The sequence below is a fragment of the Denticeps clupeoides genome, chromosome 1, assembly GCF_900700375.1.
Source record: "Denticeps clupeoides chromosome 1, fDenClu1.1, whole genome shotgun sequence".
Lineage (NCBI taxonomy): Eukaryota > Metazoa > Chordata > Actinopteri > Clupeiformes > Denticipitidae > Denticeps > Denticeps clupeoides.
The window spans coordinates 21032054-21050475 of record NC_041707.1 but is presented as its reverse complement, the minus strand read 5'-3'; the positions used below and the strand labels follow the sequence as shown (position 1 = coordinate 21050475).

The following is an 18422-nucleotide window of genomic DNA, read 5'->3' as shown; positions in this document are numbered from 1 at the left end:
CTTTAATGTCTGGGTTATGATAATAATTTGGTTTGAATTTTATTGAAATTAGTAAAGATTTTACATGACGAGAGGTAAACGTTTTTCAAAAATATATATTTTATTTTTAAAATTAAATGTAGTTCCACATTATCAGAGTACCCATCTTAAATATTAGGACAAGTAAAAGTGCAAATAATACAGAATTGTTTTTAGCATGTTGTTTTCATTTTCCAGAGAATAGCTCTTAGACACAACAGTGAGCAGTTGATTGTCCTTGAGAAGTGTACTGATTAAATACAAAATTAAGTACCAAATAAAGAACATTTATTCAAAAGAAGATAAGTTAAGACGATCCTTTATTACTCCCACAAGTGGGAAATTCACACTAGGCTACACAGCCCTCTGAGTGTTCCCAATTTATGCGTTGGTGTTTCGAGCCAAATAACTCACTTTCTGTATATCGCATAGACACAGTTAACCATATTATGCTGCTGATGCTTCAATTAAAAAAATAGTATTTAAGGAAGAATCATGCAGCTCTATGATGTATGTCCAGATTGGATAGATGGACAAAAAAGCAAAAACTTTACTGGCTCATTCTGATGTTTTATCTTATTCAATGTGTGAGAAAAAAAATAACCTAATTTTATTCCGGAATGAATAAAGTTATATGATGACTGATTGTTATCTTTTCCTTCAGCCATTTCCCCGCATAACTCTCTCTCTATGTCTGTCTTAAAATTAAATGTAGTTCCACATTATCAGAGTACCCACCACTGGGGCAGTGGTGGCCTAGCGGTTAAGGAAGTGACCCCGTAATCAGAAGGTTGCCGGTTCAAATCCCGAGCCGCCAAGGTGCTACTGAGGTGCCACTGAGCAAAGCACCGTCCCCACACACTGCTCCCCGGGCGCTGGTCATGGCTGCCCACTGCTCACTCAGGGTGATGGGTTAAATGCAGAGGACAAATTTCACTGTGTGCACCGTGTGCTGTGCTGCTGTGTATCACATGTGACAATCACTTCACTTTCTTGTGTTGTGTGATTGAGGGAAGAATCTCAAACCAAATCCTTTAATGTCACAAACAGGCACACACATTACACATATGGCGGTGCCATTGTGCGGCTGTGACAATTTTAGATTACATTATACCACTCTCATTTTCAGTAACCACCTATTCCACAGTAGGGACATGTGTGCTCATCCTGGGAAATAGGGCTTAGGGCAGGAAATCAATCTGGGCGGGGCGCAAGGCACACACCTTCGGGCCAAGTTAAAATCGGCAGTGCACCCAGCGTGCCTTTGGACTGTGTGAGGAAACCCACGGCAACATGGGGAGAGCACTTGGATCAGCCACTTTGGAGGCGTAAGTCTACAGTGCTACTCGCCATGCTACTGTGAGGCCTATAACATAATATATTACAGTAAATTGTGTTATATTAATGATTTGTTAAACATAGTTGACAAAACCTCTTCAATTTCAATGGATTGTACAAACGCTAAAGCTGAAATTGGCTCTATAGACCCCTTTTTTTGTCATCCCTGTTTCCATGTTTATGTGTAACTGAGGTGATTGTGGTCAGCAGTTTTTCCATGTCAAGTTCAGACTGGCAGTTGACTTGTCCAGTGAACTATACCCAACAAAACACATCGCTGACAGAGAGAGAGAGAGAGAGAGAGAAGGAAAACTAGCGCAAAGAGTCAGGAGCAGGTAACTGATCCATAACCTGAATATGCTTCAGAAAAAAGAGGTCACCGAGGGGCTGACACAGCTGTGCATGCTCAACCCCCCCCAACACACACACACACACAGCAGTGATGATGTCACAGGGACAGAAACGTAGCGTAGTGTCCGTCTGTTGCAGCCGGGGCTTTTGCTGTTTGTTTCGCTCGTGTGAAGGCCACAGGAATGGATGGGCAAGGTGGGGGTTAGCACGGGCACTGCAGTGTGAATAGAGGAGATACTCGCTCCGCACACTGGAATAAATTGCAATCATCCAGTAGGAGGGTTTTCCAGCATAACATGGGAATTATGCAAAAACAACCTGGAAATGCTTTCCTTGACCTTATGAGCATATATCTTTGATTACATTTGTACACCCAGGTAGAGCAGACACCCAAAACTGTAGATGTTCATTAATAAAATTTCAAAATTTCATTTCAACATTGTATTAGTTGATAATTAGATGATATTAATTTAACAATTACATTTCTCTTCTGAGCTAGCCGATCATTACTTTTATTTGGTAGTGGCAAGCATAATATGCAGAAGAATTATTGTCTGGTCTCTGGTTGCTTTTTTTATGGATGCTGTAGAAATGTTAGGTTTTTGGAGTGGTCAGAAGAAGAGCCCAGGAACTGTTTGCTGTTAGTGTGACAAAGCTCACAAACAGAACGTTTTGTTGGAAGCGTTGGCACTGCTATTCCTCCCAGCACTCCAAACCCAAACTGGCAACTGTATAATGCTGGGAAGGCAGCCGTTTGTTGATGTTTGCTTTGGCACTCTGGACAGAGTATTAAAGCTTATGGATCAGCACAACAGACAGCTCCCCAAAAACAGTTCTGAGACTACACTGCATCGGTTACATGGATTAAATGCAGGATATGGATAAAGCATCACACATCTGCATTCTGCAGGTAAAGGCATAAGGTTTGTTTTCTTAATATTTACAGCATTTATCAGATGCCCATATCCAGAGCGACTTACAATCAGTAGTTACAGGGACAGTCCCCCTCTGGAGACTCTCAGGGTTCAGTGTCTTGCACAATGGTAGTAAGTGGGGTTTGAACCTGGGTCTTCTGGTTCTTCTGAGTGTGCTACCCACTAGGCTACTACCACTACCACATAATTAACAGACACACACTTAATATAATTGTGCCTTATGGTGCCACACACACAGGTAAGTTACACATATTTTAGCACATCACACGTGACAGCCTGCCTGCAGGCCAAGTTCACGTATAAATACACTGCTACAGGTTAATTAGCTTGTGTCCTGTTCACTCAACCCGAGGCTCAAGTCATGATACAGGTGACAGATGCAGACACACACACACACACACACACACATTCACGGCTGTTCATTGAAACACTGAGCAGAACAGCAGAAACTATTAAGGGGCGCAGTGTTGCGTGACGGCTTCTCGATCAGGAAGGCGGGAGATGACGAAAGAGGAGCGAAAACGTGGCAGAGCGTTAGCATTCATCTTTACCATAGGTGGCGACGCTACCGTCTTAATGAACATGAACAGCGCTCTTTTGTTCAGACGCGGCGGATGCCTCTTCACCGGGAGGACATTAAGCCATGCTGGAGTGCATATGTTTTGTTTGCCCTGCCTCATTTAAGCGCGGCTGTAGTGTCGCGGACGTGCTGTGTCATTATCGCTCTCCGTCCGTCTCCCTTGGCGTGTGAGAGTGAGATGCTCCACCTGCACATGGACCCACACTTCCACTTAGATAAAGGAGTCAATTTATCATGGATGCCACTGCCACTAAGCAGCACCATATGCCTGCGTGCGCTCACACGCACGTGATGGTGCCTGCGCGATGAGACGGGATTTTTTTTTTTTTTTTTGCTCTCGCTCTCTTTTGTGAATTGCTGGACCAATTTGTGAGACATTCCAAAACAAAGGGAAGGTCTATGCAGGACACACACTATCCTTGTGATTTAATCAAGACATTTCTGCAGGTATTAATAATAAGGGGTCTATGCCGATTCGATCCTGCATTGTGCATTTACAGCCAGTTTTCTTAGAGAGATAAGCTCCCACCCTGTTCCATAATAAAAGGGGCAGATGAATTAGAACTAAAATTTACAGGAACAAACGGTGAGAGCAAGGAGTAGCCATCATTTATACCTTTTTGTGCTGTCAAATTAAAGCCAAGTAGCCATATAGTAAAAGAGATTCCTAACTAATACATTCAAAATTATCCTTCAAACGATGCCATTGTTACATGTGGCTTCAGATGACAGTGGTTAATGAGATAAGTAAAATATAGCCCAAATGATTAATTAAGTCCCTGTCTCCTTAATTGCAGTGTTGTATGTATGAGTATTTAATCCATCGTATGAGACGACCTTCATTAGATGTCAGTAAGTGGTGAATATGAATTCTTTTGATTTGTTTCTCACACTGTGAAGGGTTTGCCTAATTGGATGTCTTCTCGACAGTCATTAAGTTAGGGCCCATCACCAATCAGCACATGGCTGTTGGACATTTTAGATGATTGTACACTGTGGAGATAAATGACACATGTTGTAGTGCTGTTAGTTACAGAGTTGCTGTGACGGTGAATATGTGATGGCTTCCTGATCCATGTTGCGATTTATGTGTCTTGCAACCTTTATTCTGTGCCTCTTTATTCCTCCTAGTTGATTTATTCGGAACCCTTAGTGTTCTGTGGCAGGATGTTGTCCAAGGTTCAGGTCCCATTGGAAGATATCTTTTGGCACACTCCTTATTCAGGGCTGATAGGATTTCTTTGAGCTGATAGGATCTGAATACCTCTGCAGTTTATATACTACCGTTGAAAATGCTGTCCAAAAAAGAAGTTCACACACTCTAATATATATCGTTGGACTGCCTTTAGCCTTGATTATGGAACACATCTGCTGTGCTGCAGATGGCTGCAGATACATCTGCATTGTTTCTGAGCTTCTCTAATGTCACACCATTTATTTCCATCCAGATTAGAGATGGCTAATAGCCATTGTAGAGATGTCAGTCAGTAAAATGTTTCCAAAGATTCTCAGGGTGAAGTCTGGTGGCCAATCCATGTGTGAAAATGATGTCTCATCCTCACTGCACCACTCTTTCATAATTTGATCCCAATAAATCCTGCCACTCCCATCTAGTAATATGCCCATGCCACCAGAGAAGAAGAAATCCCCTGTTGGAATAACCTGGTCATTCATGTAGTCATTCATAACAATGGGGACAGCACAGCCCCCAGAGGCTTGTAGGGTAGGAAGTAGTCATGATGGCTGCATCACTTCATGCACCTCTCTTCCTACCCTGAGAACAAGGTGTTGAGTCCTCAGACCACATGACCTTCTTCCATTTCTCCAGAGTCCAACCTTTATGATCCCTAGTAAGCCTTTTTTATTAACCTCACTGATCAGTGGTTTTCTACAGCTGTTTAGTCCAATCCCTTGAGTTCCCTTTATATTGTGCATGTGGAAATGCTCACTGTTGAGCGCAGTCGTGATTTTTGTTGTGATTCTTTTAAGAATTTTGTTGGACAGTTCTTAACCCAATTTTTGGTAGTTAGGGCAATCTCCTTAGATTGATGCATGACAATAATTTGACCCTTCTGCCATGGTTAAGAAATGGGAAGCTACTCAATGCATCATTTAGGGTTGTCATCTCTCTCTTTTTTTTTTTTAAACAATGAACCTGTGTTAATGTTGCCGAACGTGGACCAGACTGTTCATCTAAGATGGCTGTCCCAGTTCCTCTCATAACAGTGAGATGCAATTTTTCATTTATGCACTCACAACTCACATTCTCTTTTTTATTTTTGTGTTAGAGTGGCAGAGTGAGAACCTGAGAAACACCATGGGTGAAAATAGAACAATGACAGCGAGACGGGGGGAAAAAAAGTGTGATGGAAGACTGCAGGCTGCTCATTTAGTGAAACAAACTGGCAAATGGCTGCAAATACATCCAAACCTCACCACGTTGATCAGAAGCAGTACACGGCCGCTGGCGCTGTCATCATGCAAACTTTATGTTTCTGCCGCGTAGATAAGAGAAGGCAGGTGTTAATGCAGTGTGAGTGTGGCGTGCATCACAGGGAGAGATTATTGTTATTCGGTGCATGTGCAAACACACATGTGCTTGCATGAGAAAGAGTGACGTGGACAAGGAGCAGCCTCGCCAAGCTTGTCTGTTCAAGGTCATGCACATGTTTGTGCTTGTTCTAAGGCATTTAAACACGGTCCCATGATTTATTTGAGACAGACGTCAAAAAATATTCGGAAAATAGTCTTCCTCACTAATGGTACATTGCTGTAAACATCCCTGTTCCCGTTTTCCAGGCCGGAGATTTGTGTTCGCCCGGCGTCTCAATTCTACAGTCCCCCTTTTCTCTCATATAGCATTTCCATTTTCTGTGCAATTCTTATTCATTTTTGGTTATAAATATATAAAAAACAACCAGTAATGTTTATCGACTTGCAGTGTCCACTGCTCGTTCTTTTTGTGTGTAACTATTATTATTAAAAACACATTTCTCTGAGAGCTGTGTGTGTGTGTGTATTTATGTGTGAGGCACACACCTTTAACCGCTCCCATCACAACACGCCACCCTGTTGTCTGCTCACCGCCGTGCCAACCTCATCAGCTGTGCCCGTCGTGGGCCATGCAGCAGGTGCTAACATGGCGGAGCAGCCACAGACATCAGACCGGCATCTTGCCACCATGCTCGCAATCTGTCCTGTGCCGGGCGTGCCAGCATCCCCGGATGTAATTATTATCGGCAAGTGTAATTAAGTTACGGAGTGGTAGCTGTTAGGCTGGGGAGTTGTGCAGTTCAGGGGGAAGTGAGAGAGGGGGAGAGAGTGGAGGTTACCATCAAATATCTAGAATCACGTGCTGGCTCTTTTAATTAGACAAAGGTTTGAAGTTTCACTGGAAAGCCACCACCCATGACTGTGGGGCTGTTTTAGGTGCTTTAGCAGGTCATGAGATTTGACCCCTGCCTCCTCTGGGATATAGGATACCCCAGTGCCTCCTTTCAAGAGTTTCCTTGAATCAAAATGAAATGTCTGTGACATGATTTAGCCACGTGGATGTGGCTTCATCTATGCGGTTAAGATTGAAGTCTTGTGAAACATGGTAATGCCCATTTACTCAAAAAGGGGACAGTGGACATCTGTACATTGTGTGTGTGTGTGTGTGTGTGTGTAGTTATTTGACTGTACATGAGGAGAGTGCTTGTTTAAATACACGCGCCTTTAACCTGAATTTAAATATTGACTCTGAGTGTGTGAGTTCTGCGCATTAGCAGACAAGGGCTTTCAAACCTGACGCGATCAGAGTAGAAGGCAATGCCGCCTGCTGAGTTTCTTTCTTCTTGGTACCACTGGAAAGCTTTGCATAATAGACAACAGTCTGGCAGTAAATAACATTCAGTACCATTCATAAGTGTTACCATCTATTGTACATACTGCTAGCCTCTTCATTTGAGAAGCTATATTGTCAGCTATGTCTGTTCTTACAAATGCATCTTTTTTTTTGCATGTTTCATTGCGAAATAAAGCTGTCTTACATACATGACATAAATTGTGAATGATAGATTGATAAGCTAGATGTTTTGGGATGGCTGTTTTGAGAAAACATCTATATCAATATACAAATCAGACATACTCCAAATAGAAAATTTCTTTTCTTTCACTCTTGTATTTTATTTTTTTATACAGCATTCTATCACAGACAATTTGGTTTCATCAGTACACTTTGCGGAAATGTACACTTGTTTGTCATCTGCTTTGCAGTGAAACTTCATTTTATGATTATATTTCCAAGTGGCAGCAGAAATAATGAAAACAGTAGAGTGCTTTTCCAGGGAACTGCCCTTTAATATTCACAAAATTATATCTTTTAGTTAGGTATAATTTAAGTGGAGAGCTCTGATATCTACCAAAAAATGTATTTTTACTGTTATATGCTGATAAATGTTCAGATGCTAGACACTAAACTAAGACAAAATAGCACTCACTGTAAGGGGAGATGAGTAAATCCTTTTTTAATCTAACTAACTGTTTTTCTGTTATAGTCTTCTGTTGTAGTCTTGATCAGAATGAACAAAAAACATGGTTCACAAATCAATTGTCAGCCATAGATTTGAGATTGGACACTAGTTGGAAAAAAACAACTGTGTAATTTAGCATTTAATGGGGTTAATGGCAGCCAATAAGCTTCTGAGCAAGACACTTAACCCCGAGTTGCCCCAGGGAGTATGACCATGTAACTAGTGATTTCACTTAACCAGAGAGATTTATAATGTTTTATATAGACATTTGTCAAGGACAGTTCATCAGAGAACAATAGGAGGAGCAAATCTACTGCATATTTACTGCATATCAGCTTCATACCAATTAATTGTTCCTATTGTTAGAGGTAAGCAATAGTAATGTTAGCAATCTATGCAAACCATTATAAACATCAAAATCCTATTTTTGTTGAAATTTTCCATACCGAAGGCTTACATTACGGATAAACAGAATCAGAAATGGATCTTCACAGGGTGCTGCCACATCTCTTCTGGCTCTATAATGCACATCTCTCTCAAAATATTCCTGGGAGATGGTGGTGGGTGAAGGAGATGAGGGAGCAAGATTGAAAGAGGGACTTGCATTGGTTTTCCCCTTTGGCTCGCGGCGGGCCTATTGGAATCACACACACACACACACACACACACACACACACACACACACACACTTTACAGCTGTGCAGCTTTTTTCATGCAGGATATTATAGACCCTGAAAGCACAATCCCATTCATTTTTCATGAAAAGCTGGAGAGAAAGAGAGACTCCCGTATGTAACCTACTTTTCTCTCACTAGTTCAGATTTGCATATGTATGCGCACAAAAAAACAACAACAAAAAAACACAAATTTGGACCCTCTTTCTGTAATATGCATGCACACACATACAAACACAGCCATTCATAATTGATAAAGGTCTCCTTCAGGCTTGGTCCTGGCAGCTGAACGGCAGAAAAGAGTAATAAGGCTGTGTCATCACTGTGATTTACGAGGCAACCTTATCAGTGGGCTTTAAAGAAGAATTATCCCAGCAGGGGACTAAAATGACACATAATATCAGTGACCTAGACCTTTTTGAGAGACCTTAATTTTCTATCCTTACTTAATCTTACATATTTCATTAATTACTTTTGTCTTTTGTTAAGAGCTTCCTTAATTTCCTCAAAAATCCCTCAATTATTCTTCCCTTTAATTGGCTTCCTTCCTTTTCCTCCGTCTCTTCTGCTATAGGTTGATCCTTTCATTCATGTGTGTTCCCTTACTGTCTTCATATTCTTGTTATTCTTTTTTTTTTTCATCTGCTTTCTTCATCTCCTTTCCTCCCTGCACTTTTCTTCACCACACACACTTTTATCTCTCTCTCAGTTCAATTACCAATTCCCAGTCTGCATCAGGAGTGCACGTTGTTAGTGGAGCTGCGTCCCTCTGGCTTCTACATCCGGGCGGATCTATTGAATATGCATCTGCACCAGAATCCAACTGCCAGTGCTGCACTGAACCCAGAGAGAGGCAGAGCGCTGACAATGCTCAGTGTTAGTTGGCCTGCTGGTACTATGCCAGAATAACAGGAGAAAAACAAACAAATGGCAGAAATGAAAATCCACAAAGATGAGCAGAGGACTGAACCTAAATGTCAAAGAAATGTGCTACAAATGTGCATATACAACTGTATAAACCATTGTTCATGTATGGTAAAATATACAGATGTCAAACAGTTTGTTGGTGCACACCTGCATTCTTATGCATAATTAATTGACTCAGATGTACTGATTCCATTCCATTCCAATCATTTACAGACAAGACTTTGGATTTAAATAAATAAATAAATAAATAAATAAATAAATAAATACGACCAGTATGGACCATGATATTTGTGTGTGATGTATTGACGTGTGTTTAAGTCATCCAGAAATAGTTTTTAGCCTTTACATTTTTTTAAAAACCTCATTAAAGATTGTATTCTGGATGACACACCAATGAAAAGAGTAGTAAGCTCCAGTTACATAATTCCAGACATGTAAATTCTGAACATGCCTTGCCTTACACCAGTTAACCACTAATCCGTGTTTACTCTAAAATAGTACCTATTCATTTAACTGGTGCTGTTAACCAATATGACATGAAATAATTATTAACAGGCACAATCACAGTTAAGGGCCTTGCCTAGGGACTGAATGGGAATGGCCATCGAGGCCTGGACCCCACAAGACCTCGAAAGGTTTTCTGTGGTATCTGAAACTAAGGAAATTAGCAGCAGATCCTTTACATCCTGTTAGTTGCACTGAGAGGCTTCCATGGATCAATTAGCTTAAGACTTTGGGAGTTTATACCCGAGAAGTTTTAATATCCATGAGGCTGATGCAGTCAGCAAATGCTGTTGGAAGGAAAGGCTGCACACTGTTTATGTAGCTAGGTTTTCTTCAGGTTTGCTTTTAGTGTCTGCTGGAGGCCATTTAAGTTGTGTACTTGATTAGTGTGGATATTCTGACTGGTCTGCAGCTAAAAAACACGCCGTCATGCACTGTGTGTAATGTATGCCACTGTAGGAACTGTGCACAAACCTTCATTCCCCACATGCCTTTGGCACCATTTAACATATTGTCCTTCTACTCGTGTCCAATATACCACTAGTTAGAGGTTTAAATACTGTGGCTGATCATTGCAAATCAACATAGAAACTAACAAATAATTGTATTCACATTCTCCAGCTCCCACAAGCCCCACTGGTGGAGATTCTAGGCTGCGTTTCATTGTCTCAAACCCTGTGTGTCAGCAATCATGACAGGTCACTCAGCCCCAGCAGTGCTCTGGGGAACATGCATGCAGAGCGTGCACATGCACACATACACACACACACTCTACTCATTGCACACATGACAAACAGACTCATAAAACTGAGAGAGTTGGCAAGGACGTTCATTGAAAAGTTGTTCTTGCCTTTAGACTTTTTTAATATTATGTTGATCTTGAACTGATACCGCCGATAAACACACAAAAGGGTGGATGCACAAACACACACACCACACTTTTCTAGTCCAAATTGTCCAACAGAGAAATGTACTGAGAAAGAAAAAGGCTGCTCAGCACAGACGCCGCAGAATACTGGCCAGCGCTGGGGCGGTGAGTAGGCTGAGGGACAGTGATTAATCTTCTTTCAGGGGGCCTAATTAGCTGGATGCAGTGCGGCTGGTGGACGTAATCTGACCCCCACCGAAAGGCGGCACTCAGGCCTGCATTAAAAGCTGTAAATATTTGCTTTTAACTCTTCCCGACATATTGTTTCCAATTTTGTGCTTCGGTGGTCCATAGACTCTGAACCTCCATTTCTGCCAATTTGGGTGTGTGTGTGTGAGAGAGAGAGAGAGAGAGAGAGAGACAGCGTGAGTATGTGAAAGTGTGTGAGAGAGCAGTATGTGTCGCTATGCAGCTAGGGCTGGGCGAAAGGGCCTAAAAGTAATTTTGTGATTTTTTTTTAATGATACATGATATAGACCTTGAAATTTCCTCTAAATAACTGTATAAATGCTAAATTCTTGCTAAAATGGTAACATTTTTCACTTGGCTGCATTTGGTCTGTAACCAGCTTTCAGCAGAGAGAAGAGGACGTATTGGTTCCAGTGTGGTGATGCGCTCTGAAAGCCATTGTTTTCTGTTGGTGTGAGCACCTGATCAGCGGTCTCTTCTTGTGCCCGGCAAAATGGCTAGCGATGCTCCGTAAGCCTTTTAGAAATTTGTTGAATTTTGATGGCCCAGAGAAGCGAACCTTGAGAGTACTGTTTTTTTGTAACTGGATAATGACAATATAGTTATTTACTAGTATATTCAATATATAGCCCACCCCTGTATACAGCTATATATATTTATCAGATATATCTGTGAATCTGTGGCTAAATGAATGCATCTAGTTGATCTGTGGATAGGCGATGTTGAGCGTAGCCGCAATTCACTTGCAGGGAATTGTTGTAAGTCTTCCTGTGTGCGGTGAAATGTGAAGAAGAATAAAACACTAATTGTGTGTAACTAAAAAAATGTGAGCAAGGGATAGGGGGCACAACTGTTTGCTGTCCCTCTGGGCCTACTATTTCCTTTCATTCCCCTCCCCCCCGAAATTGGCTTCCCCCAGTTTGAATCTTGGGGGCAGGAGAACGGAGGGATAAGAATCAAGAAAGAGAAAAGGAAGGACTGAAAGAACGAAAGAAAATGTTGACAGTAACGTTGGCAGCTGTGACCTGCCCCATGGCCACCTTGGTATCTCGGAGCTGTCTTGCTCCTGTCACCGCCTGCTCATTGCCCAGAATGCCGAGCGGTGCTGTCACAGATGAGGTCAGGCGGGGGCGCCTCTATCCAGAGTGGCCAATGAGGCGAACGGCTGGCTATCTTATTTTTCAATCACGCTCATTCAGTCTGAGCACCCGCCCCCCGTCACAAAATAAATCATACCTTGCTCATGCCAGCCATCGAAAAAACTTTTTTTAACACTACATATGTATATATATATATATAATATGTACTGAAGCTGAAACTAGTGCAAGTGAACTGTGGGGAAAAATGTTGGGTTTATACATAGCGAAATGTGTCATTTAACCCATAACCCTTGGTGAGCAGTGGGCAGCCATGAAAAGTGTCCGGGGCGCGGTGTGTGGGGACAGTACCTTGCTGAAGGGCACCTCAGTGTCACCTTGGCGGTGCGGGATTTAAACGTGCATCCCTTTTATTACAACTCCACTTCCTTGCCCACTAGGCCACCACTTCTGCACAAGACAATAAAACAAGACCTTCAACACTGTCATATTTTGAACAATTTTGAAGATGTTTTTGAAAGATACTTCCAACAATGCAGCCATCCACATCCAAAGATGTAGCATTAAATCTCACAATCCATTGAAGGCCCATTGAAGGCCACAGAGCATGGGAAATAAGACATGTGCATAGGTCAGAGCATGATCTTGAACCAATAACATGGATAGAGCTGTTGTTTAAGCGTTCAGCACTAAAGCTAACTTGGAGCTGTACCTTGTGTGTGTGCGGAATCAGAGACTATAGCTCAGCTTTTGGCACGCCCAGCTCAAGTTGGCCATCCTCCAGCCCTTCATCAGTGTTCAGTTTCTGAACACAGGACAGCTGTAGCTTCTGGCTGGATATTTTTGGGTGGTGAACCGCTGTCTACATAGCACTGATAGACTTCAAGACTTCATAGACTTCCTACATGCCCTCACCACACAGCATCATTACTGATGACCACTGGTAGATGAGAGAGATGGAATGTAGCCTGTAATTGCACACACACACACATGCATGAGATAATTTAGGCAGAAATTAAATATATATGGCGGTAAGTTAATATGAGCTGTGCACTGTAAAATATACCATCAGATGCATTCTAAATATTTAATAAAGAGCAGCCGTCTGAGAAGCGCTTTGAGCGCTTCTCTTTGCTGCAGAGAACATGGTGTAGGTGGAAGAAATGTTACATGCTGTTTCACTTTGACAACCCAACTAACTATGCAGCAGAGATATCATTGTCAACAAACAAACAAGAACAAAAGAATCAAACTTTTGCACACAGAGTGGAATTGATGTCAGAACATGAGGCAAACAGTCACATGGTATCAATGTAATGCTGGCTAGTTTCTGATGGGTTTTGGCTTTTTTTTATATTATCTATAATCTGATTGATTACATTCAGTGCACTGGTCACTGTTTATCATAAATCATACCTTAAATACGTTGTTTGCATTTGTGTTGCTAGGCCATAGATTACAGTGTTTGAGTTGCATGTCAGAAACAATTTATTTGTGAAATATTAGTCTATTTCATCATGTTGCAAACAGAAGCGTTTTTAAAAAGGACCAACCTGACATAATGCCATACATCTGACTTCTTCCTTCCAAAATATATTCAATTTTCCACGAGACTGGGCTCTCCACCTGGAAGGTTTTCAAGTTTCTCACTCAAATCCTTTCAACTTTTTTTATTAACTCTCCATGGCAACGACAGCTCAACTAGATGCATTCATTTAGCCATGTGCCATTGGCCCAAATCTTGCTGGCAATCATGTATCTCTTGGGGCTGAGAGACAAGGGGTGCTCAGGTGTTCCTGGATCTGGCACCATAGTTTCTAGCACTCTATCATGTCCCGCTGCTCCCTGGTCAGCTGAAACGGACCAGAAATTCAGAGACTGCCACTGCTGATTCAGGATCAGTATGGCTGAGCCCAGAGTGGCAGCTCTCAGTTAGAGTGGAGTTGTGATTTAATCTCTAGATCTGATTGTGCTCCAGGTGTCTCCATGTTCCTGTGTACCAGTGTGTGAATGTGTTATATTCTTTGTGTGTCAGGGTGTCCAGCCTTTGGATATTAAAACTAAAGGCTTGCTTGCTTTTTACATTAAAATTCAGGAATAAGCTAAATACATGTACTTCAGGCATATACAAAATGTAAATTAATTTAATTTCATTGTGAAACACTGCAGCACAGCATGCAGTGCACACATCAAAATGTGTCCTCTGCTTTTAACCTATCGCCCTTTTTGAGCAGTGGACAGCTATGACAGGATCTCTGGTGGCACTGTGTTGGGATGGTACCTTGCTCAGTGGCACCTCAGAACACAAGACCAGTTTATTCTTTGAACTAAGGTCATATGGAATCATGCCTCTGAAGAATGGAATCACCCAATACTTGGCATTTTCTGCTTTTCTATTGTCAGAATAAAATCAACCTCATAATACAAATACAGCACATGCACATCTTGCTGTTTTTGACAACTGGTGTCCCTGGTCTGTATTGGGAGCAGTCTGTATGCTCTCAGTGATTTAAACAGAGAACAGCAGGAACACCATCACCAACCACATTAAAATACTAGGGTGATAAACAATATTTCACTGATAAGTGTAAGAAAGGGCAGTAAGTAAATTACAGCAGATTGTTGTGATGGGTGATTGCGGAGGTGGGAATACACCCCCAGACTCGAAACCCTTGACACCCCCCGATCCACCACACATCCATGTAGAATTATAGCACCAGGACATTGCTTTACATGCTCTTATCTGCTGTGTGTCATTTGTCACGGCTGTAAAAAAAAAAAAAAAGTCCAGAGGCCAGAGGCCCTAAGTAGAGCTACTCTGCAGCCCCTTCTGCTCGTTTACTTCCCCCAATCAGTCAAACGCAAATAGCTTTACTGGGATAAATTAATGTCTAGGTCATCATTCATTTAATGGAGACATCAGACTAAAACAGCTATGGAATGGTGATTAAAGAAGTTATAAGCTATGAGGCCGACAGATTGTTTAACAGATTCTTTTCAGCTCAGCGGTTGTCTGTTTTTGCTGGTGGAGATGGCTGGAAAATCTGTCATGTGTTTGAGTTACTGGGATGGGCGCGACGGGGTGTCGCATATACTGGTGAGGCGCATGAGTGTGTCTCATCACACCATATGGGCTATTATTTATATACAGATGTGTTGCTTTTTTGTTTAGATGTGACAGTTGGTATATCTCAGATAGAATACTGTTAGTGAGGGTGTAAGGGTTTTAGATATTTGTATATTAGTATTTGCGTGAGAAATGCAAGTGTGTGTGTGTGTGTGTGTGTGTGTGTGCAGCTTGTGGTGTACTTTTCCAAAGATAAGCAGCTTAGAGTCTGACTGAATCACCCTTTGACCCTTACAGGAAGTAAAAGGCCATTTCTAATCCATATTTCCTGCTACCATGTAACGTGCTGAACCGCTAAATAGGGCACCGCAGGAAATTAAAATGAAAAAGAATGAAAAAAGCGAGGCATCCATCATGTCTCCCAGGCGATTAGAGGCTTCAAAAAGAACACAGCAGCCACATGATACATTTGTTCTTGTTCACAATTAGTCATCAGCACATCAGACATGCATTCATCTGTGAATTCTTAAAGAAGACCTACTTTTTGTGCTAGCCAGTTAAGGAAGCAGATTTTGATTGTGTTTTTCTTTCTTTTTTTTTTTTTTTGTAATTGTTTTGTAATTGATTGATATTGGTACATTTGCATTGTGCATATTATGCTCATTAACTGTTGTGCTTGTCCGGAATGACTTTTTTTTTTTAAAATATATTAAAATGCGAAGATCAGCATGAACATTAAAATTGTGTAACACTCCCGCAGGAACTGAACAACACAGGTACACTGTACAAAGTATAACGTACAGTTAATCTAAAGACAATAAAAACTTCCTGTTTTTTATTGTCTTTAGAGGGAGTTTGAGTTCAACACAGAGAACCAAAGCCTATTCATTCCAAATATTTTTTGAATTAATGTTGATTATAAAATATCAATGATGAAATATGATGAGAATGAAGTCTAGTGTAGTCTTTGGAGCAACATAGGCTTTAGGATCTCACAGTGGTATTTGTCCATATTAGGAAGCGTAGGGTATACACTTGAGGGGCAGACAATTGATAACTAAGACCACTGGGGTACTGATATAATTTTTTGTTTACTCTTTTACAGAAGAAAGGACCACTGGCTGACCTGATGAAGACCTCACAGGAGGATGGAACGTAATAGAACACCTGTTGCCCTTCAGCTCTCAGCTTCATCTACAACTGAACCAGAACTCTGAGCACGATCACTTTATCCCCTCCATACTTCCTTTTCCAGTTTTTTCCAAACATTTTCTCCTGAGCTTTTGTGTACCCTAAAAAAAGTTATTAACCCTACTTTAACCAGTCTGGCCCTATAAATATTTTGGGGGGGTTGTATAATTTTGGAAAATAAAAAAAGAAAATTTCATTTAAAAGTTATAGAGAGGAGGATATAAGCCATGTTGTTCCTCCCCTTCCACCAATGCAAAGCTGGCATGAGGATCTCTGTCGTGGTTCACCTCCTGGGTCTGATGCTGTTGCTGGCCCTTGTCTCTTGCCAGCGCCCTGATGCCTCTGCCAAGTATCCCATCGTCACCACCAACTATGGCAAGCTGCGAGGGATCAAAAGAGATCTGAACAATGAAATCCTAGGGCCTGTGGAGCAGTATCTGGGGGTCCCTTATGCCACAGCTCCTATCGGCGACCGACGCTTCCAGCCTCCTGAGGCACCGGGGTCTTGGCAGGAAGTCCGCAACGCCACACAGTTTGCCCCTGTCTGCCCGCAAAATGTGCACGGTGTTCTGCCCGAGATCATGCTGCCTGTCTGGTTTACCGACAGCCTGGACGTGGCCGCCACATACATGCAGAACCAGAGCGAGGACTGCCTCTATCTCAACGTCTACGTCCCAACTGAGGATGGTGAGTTTCTGAGGAAGGGTTCATCTATCTTGTGGGTTGATCTGGGATTTTTTGATTAAGAGTTTTAGATGAAACAGATACAGGGAAATTAAGTTCTTTTTTTCCAGAGAACATACTGATGTATGGACAGTTAAGCCATTTAATCCCAGTCCAAAAAGCTCTTTGGTCTTCTATTTGGTTTGAATGAAAGGAGTCCCACCTCTGTATTTTAAAAATATTTTTTTCTAATACAGTACACCCAAACATTAAAACCCATCATGGCACATGCAGCACAAAAAGTTAGCTGACATTATTGACCATTATTCTCTGTCACCTAGGGAACAAAGAAAATATTTAAAGCTGTAAAGTTCTTACACTTTCCTTAAATGGCCTATATTTGTAGGTCATTAAGAATAGAACCCGCTGTTTACGAGGGCATTTCTTCTCACCTTGGGAATCGCTGAGCTGTTGTTTGCCCTCAACGTCTTTTGTAGGGATCCTTTAGTCCCTCTTTTGCCAGGCCACCCATGTGATAAAGGACAATTGCATTTAATTGATGTGAAATAGCTTTTCTTTACATCTAAATATGCCCACTTTCTTTATTTGCCAAGCAACATTCAATGATGTTGCTGCTTCTGGCTAAAAGAAGGCAAAAAAACAGCAACTGTTGCCAGTTTTACAAACCATTCAGAAACACTCAAGTAGTCTGAGACACATATTATATAGAAACTGAAACCTTGATCTGATAAATAAGCTTTATTGTATATTTCCACTGTGGAAAGACTGATGAACTTTTTTTGTCTTGTACTTTTGTCACATTCATGTTTCACAATTATTCACAATTTGTTCTGTGACTGCATACCCTTTTGGCACCTGATGAGGCAAATTATATCCAATAAACACTGCTTATCTATCGTAACGAGTATTACCTCACTGGCCTTTAAATGAAAACAGTGATTCACAGAATGTGAAACTTGATGCCATCTTCACTGTGTGTGTGTGTGTGTGTGTGTGTGTGTGTGTGTGTGTGTGTGTGTACAATATGAATAAGTGATATTCTTTTGTCATCACTGCTCACACAAGGCCACTGCTTTAGCTCTCAAACACAAAATGGAACATGTTGACTCTTGTTGGTGTCTCCTATCCTGACTTATTCTAAAGAGCCAGAGAGGAAAATAATAGACAGGTGGATGGATGGGTGAAGGCATAGATGTCAAATTCAAGTGTCGGGTGTCACCTTTATGAGTCTTGATTAATGGCTTTAACCATACTGCACTAGGTAGACTAATGAAATGCTCTGTTTGAAATGACCTTAGAACACCCACACTTTGGGATTCATCATACAGCTAAAAGTTTCCTTGACTTCTGTCTTTAAATGCTCAATTCTTAAGATTACATCATATGTCAGTAGTTGGAGAATGCCTTTGTTTATAATTCATTGGA

The 18422-nt window shown here is 41.4% G+C and overlaps 1 protein-coding gene across 4 annotated transcripts in view; it reads left to right on the top strand.

Annotated features, from left to right (window-relative positions):
- nlgn2a (neuroligin 2a) overlaps positions 1 to 18422 on the top strand; it is a 132560-nt gene that overhangs the window by 29055 nt on the left and 85083 nt on the right. For all 4 annotated transcript variants that reach the window (XM_028993573.1, XM_028993491.1, XM_028993410.1 and 1 more), the window contains exon 2: positions 16228 to 17000. In XM_028993573.1, the coding sequence (XP_028849406.1) occupies positions 16541 to 17000 (460 nt within the window). In that variant the 5' untranslated portion in view covers positions 16228 to 16540. The remainder of the gene's footprint in view (positions 1 to 16227; positions 17001 to 18422) is intronic.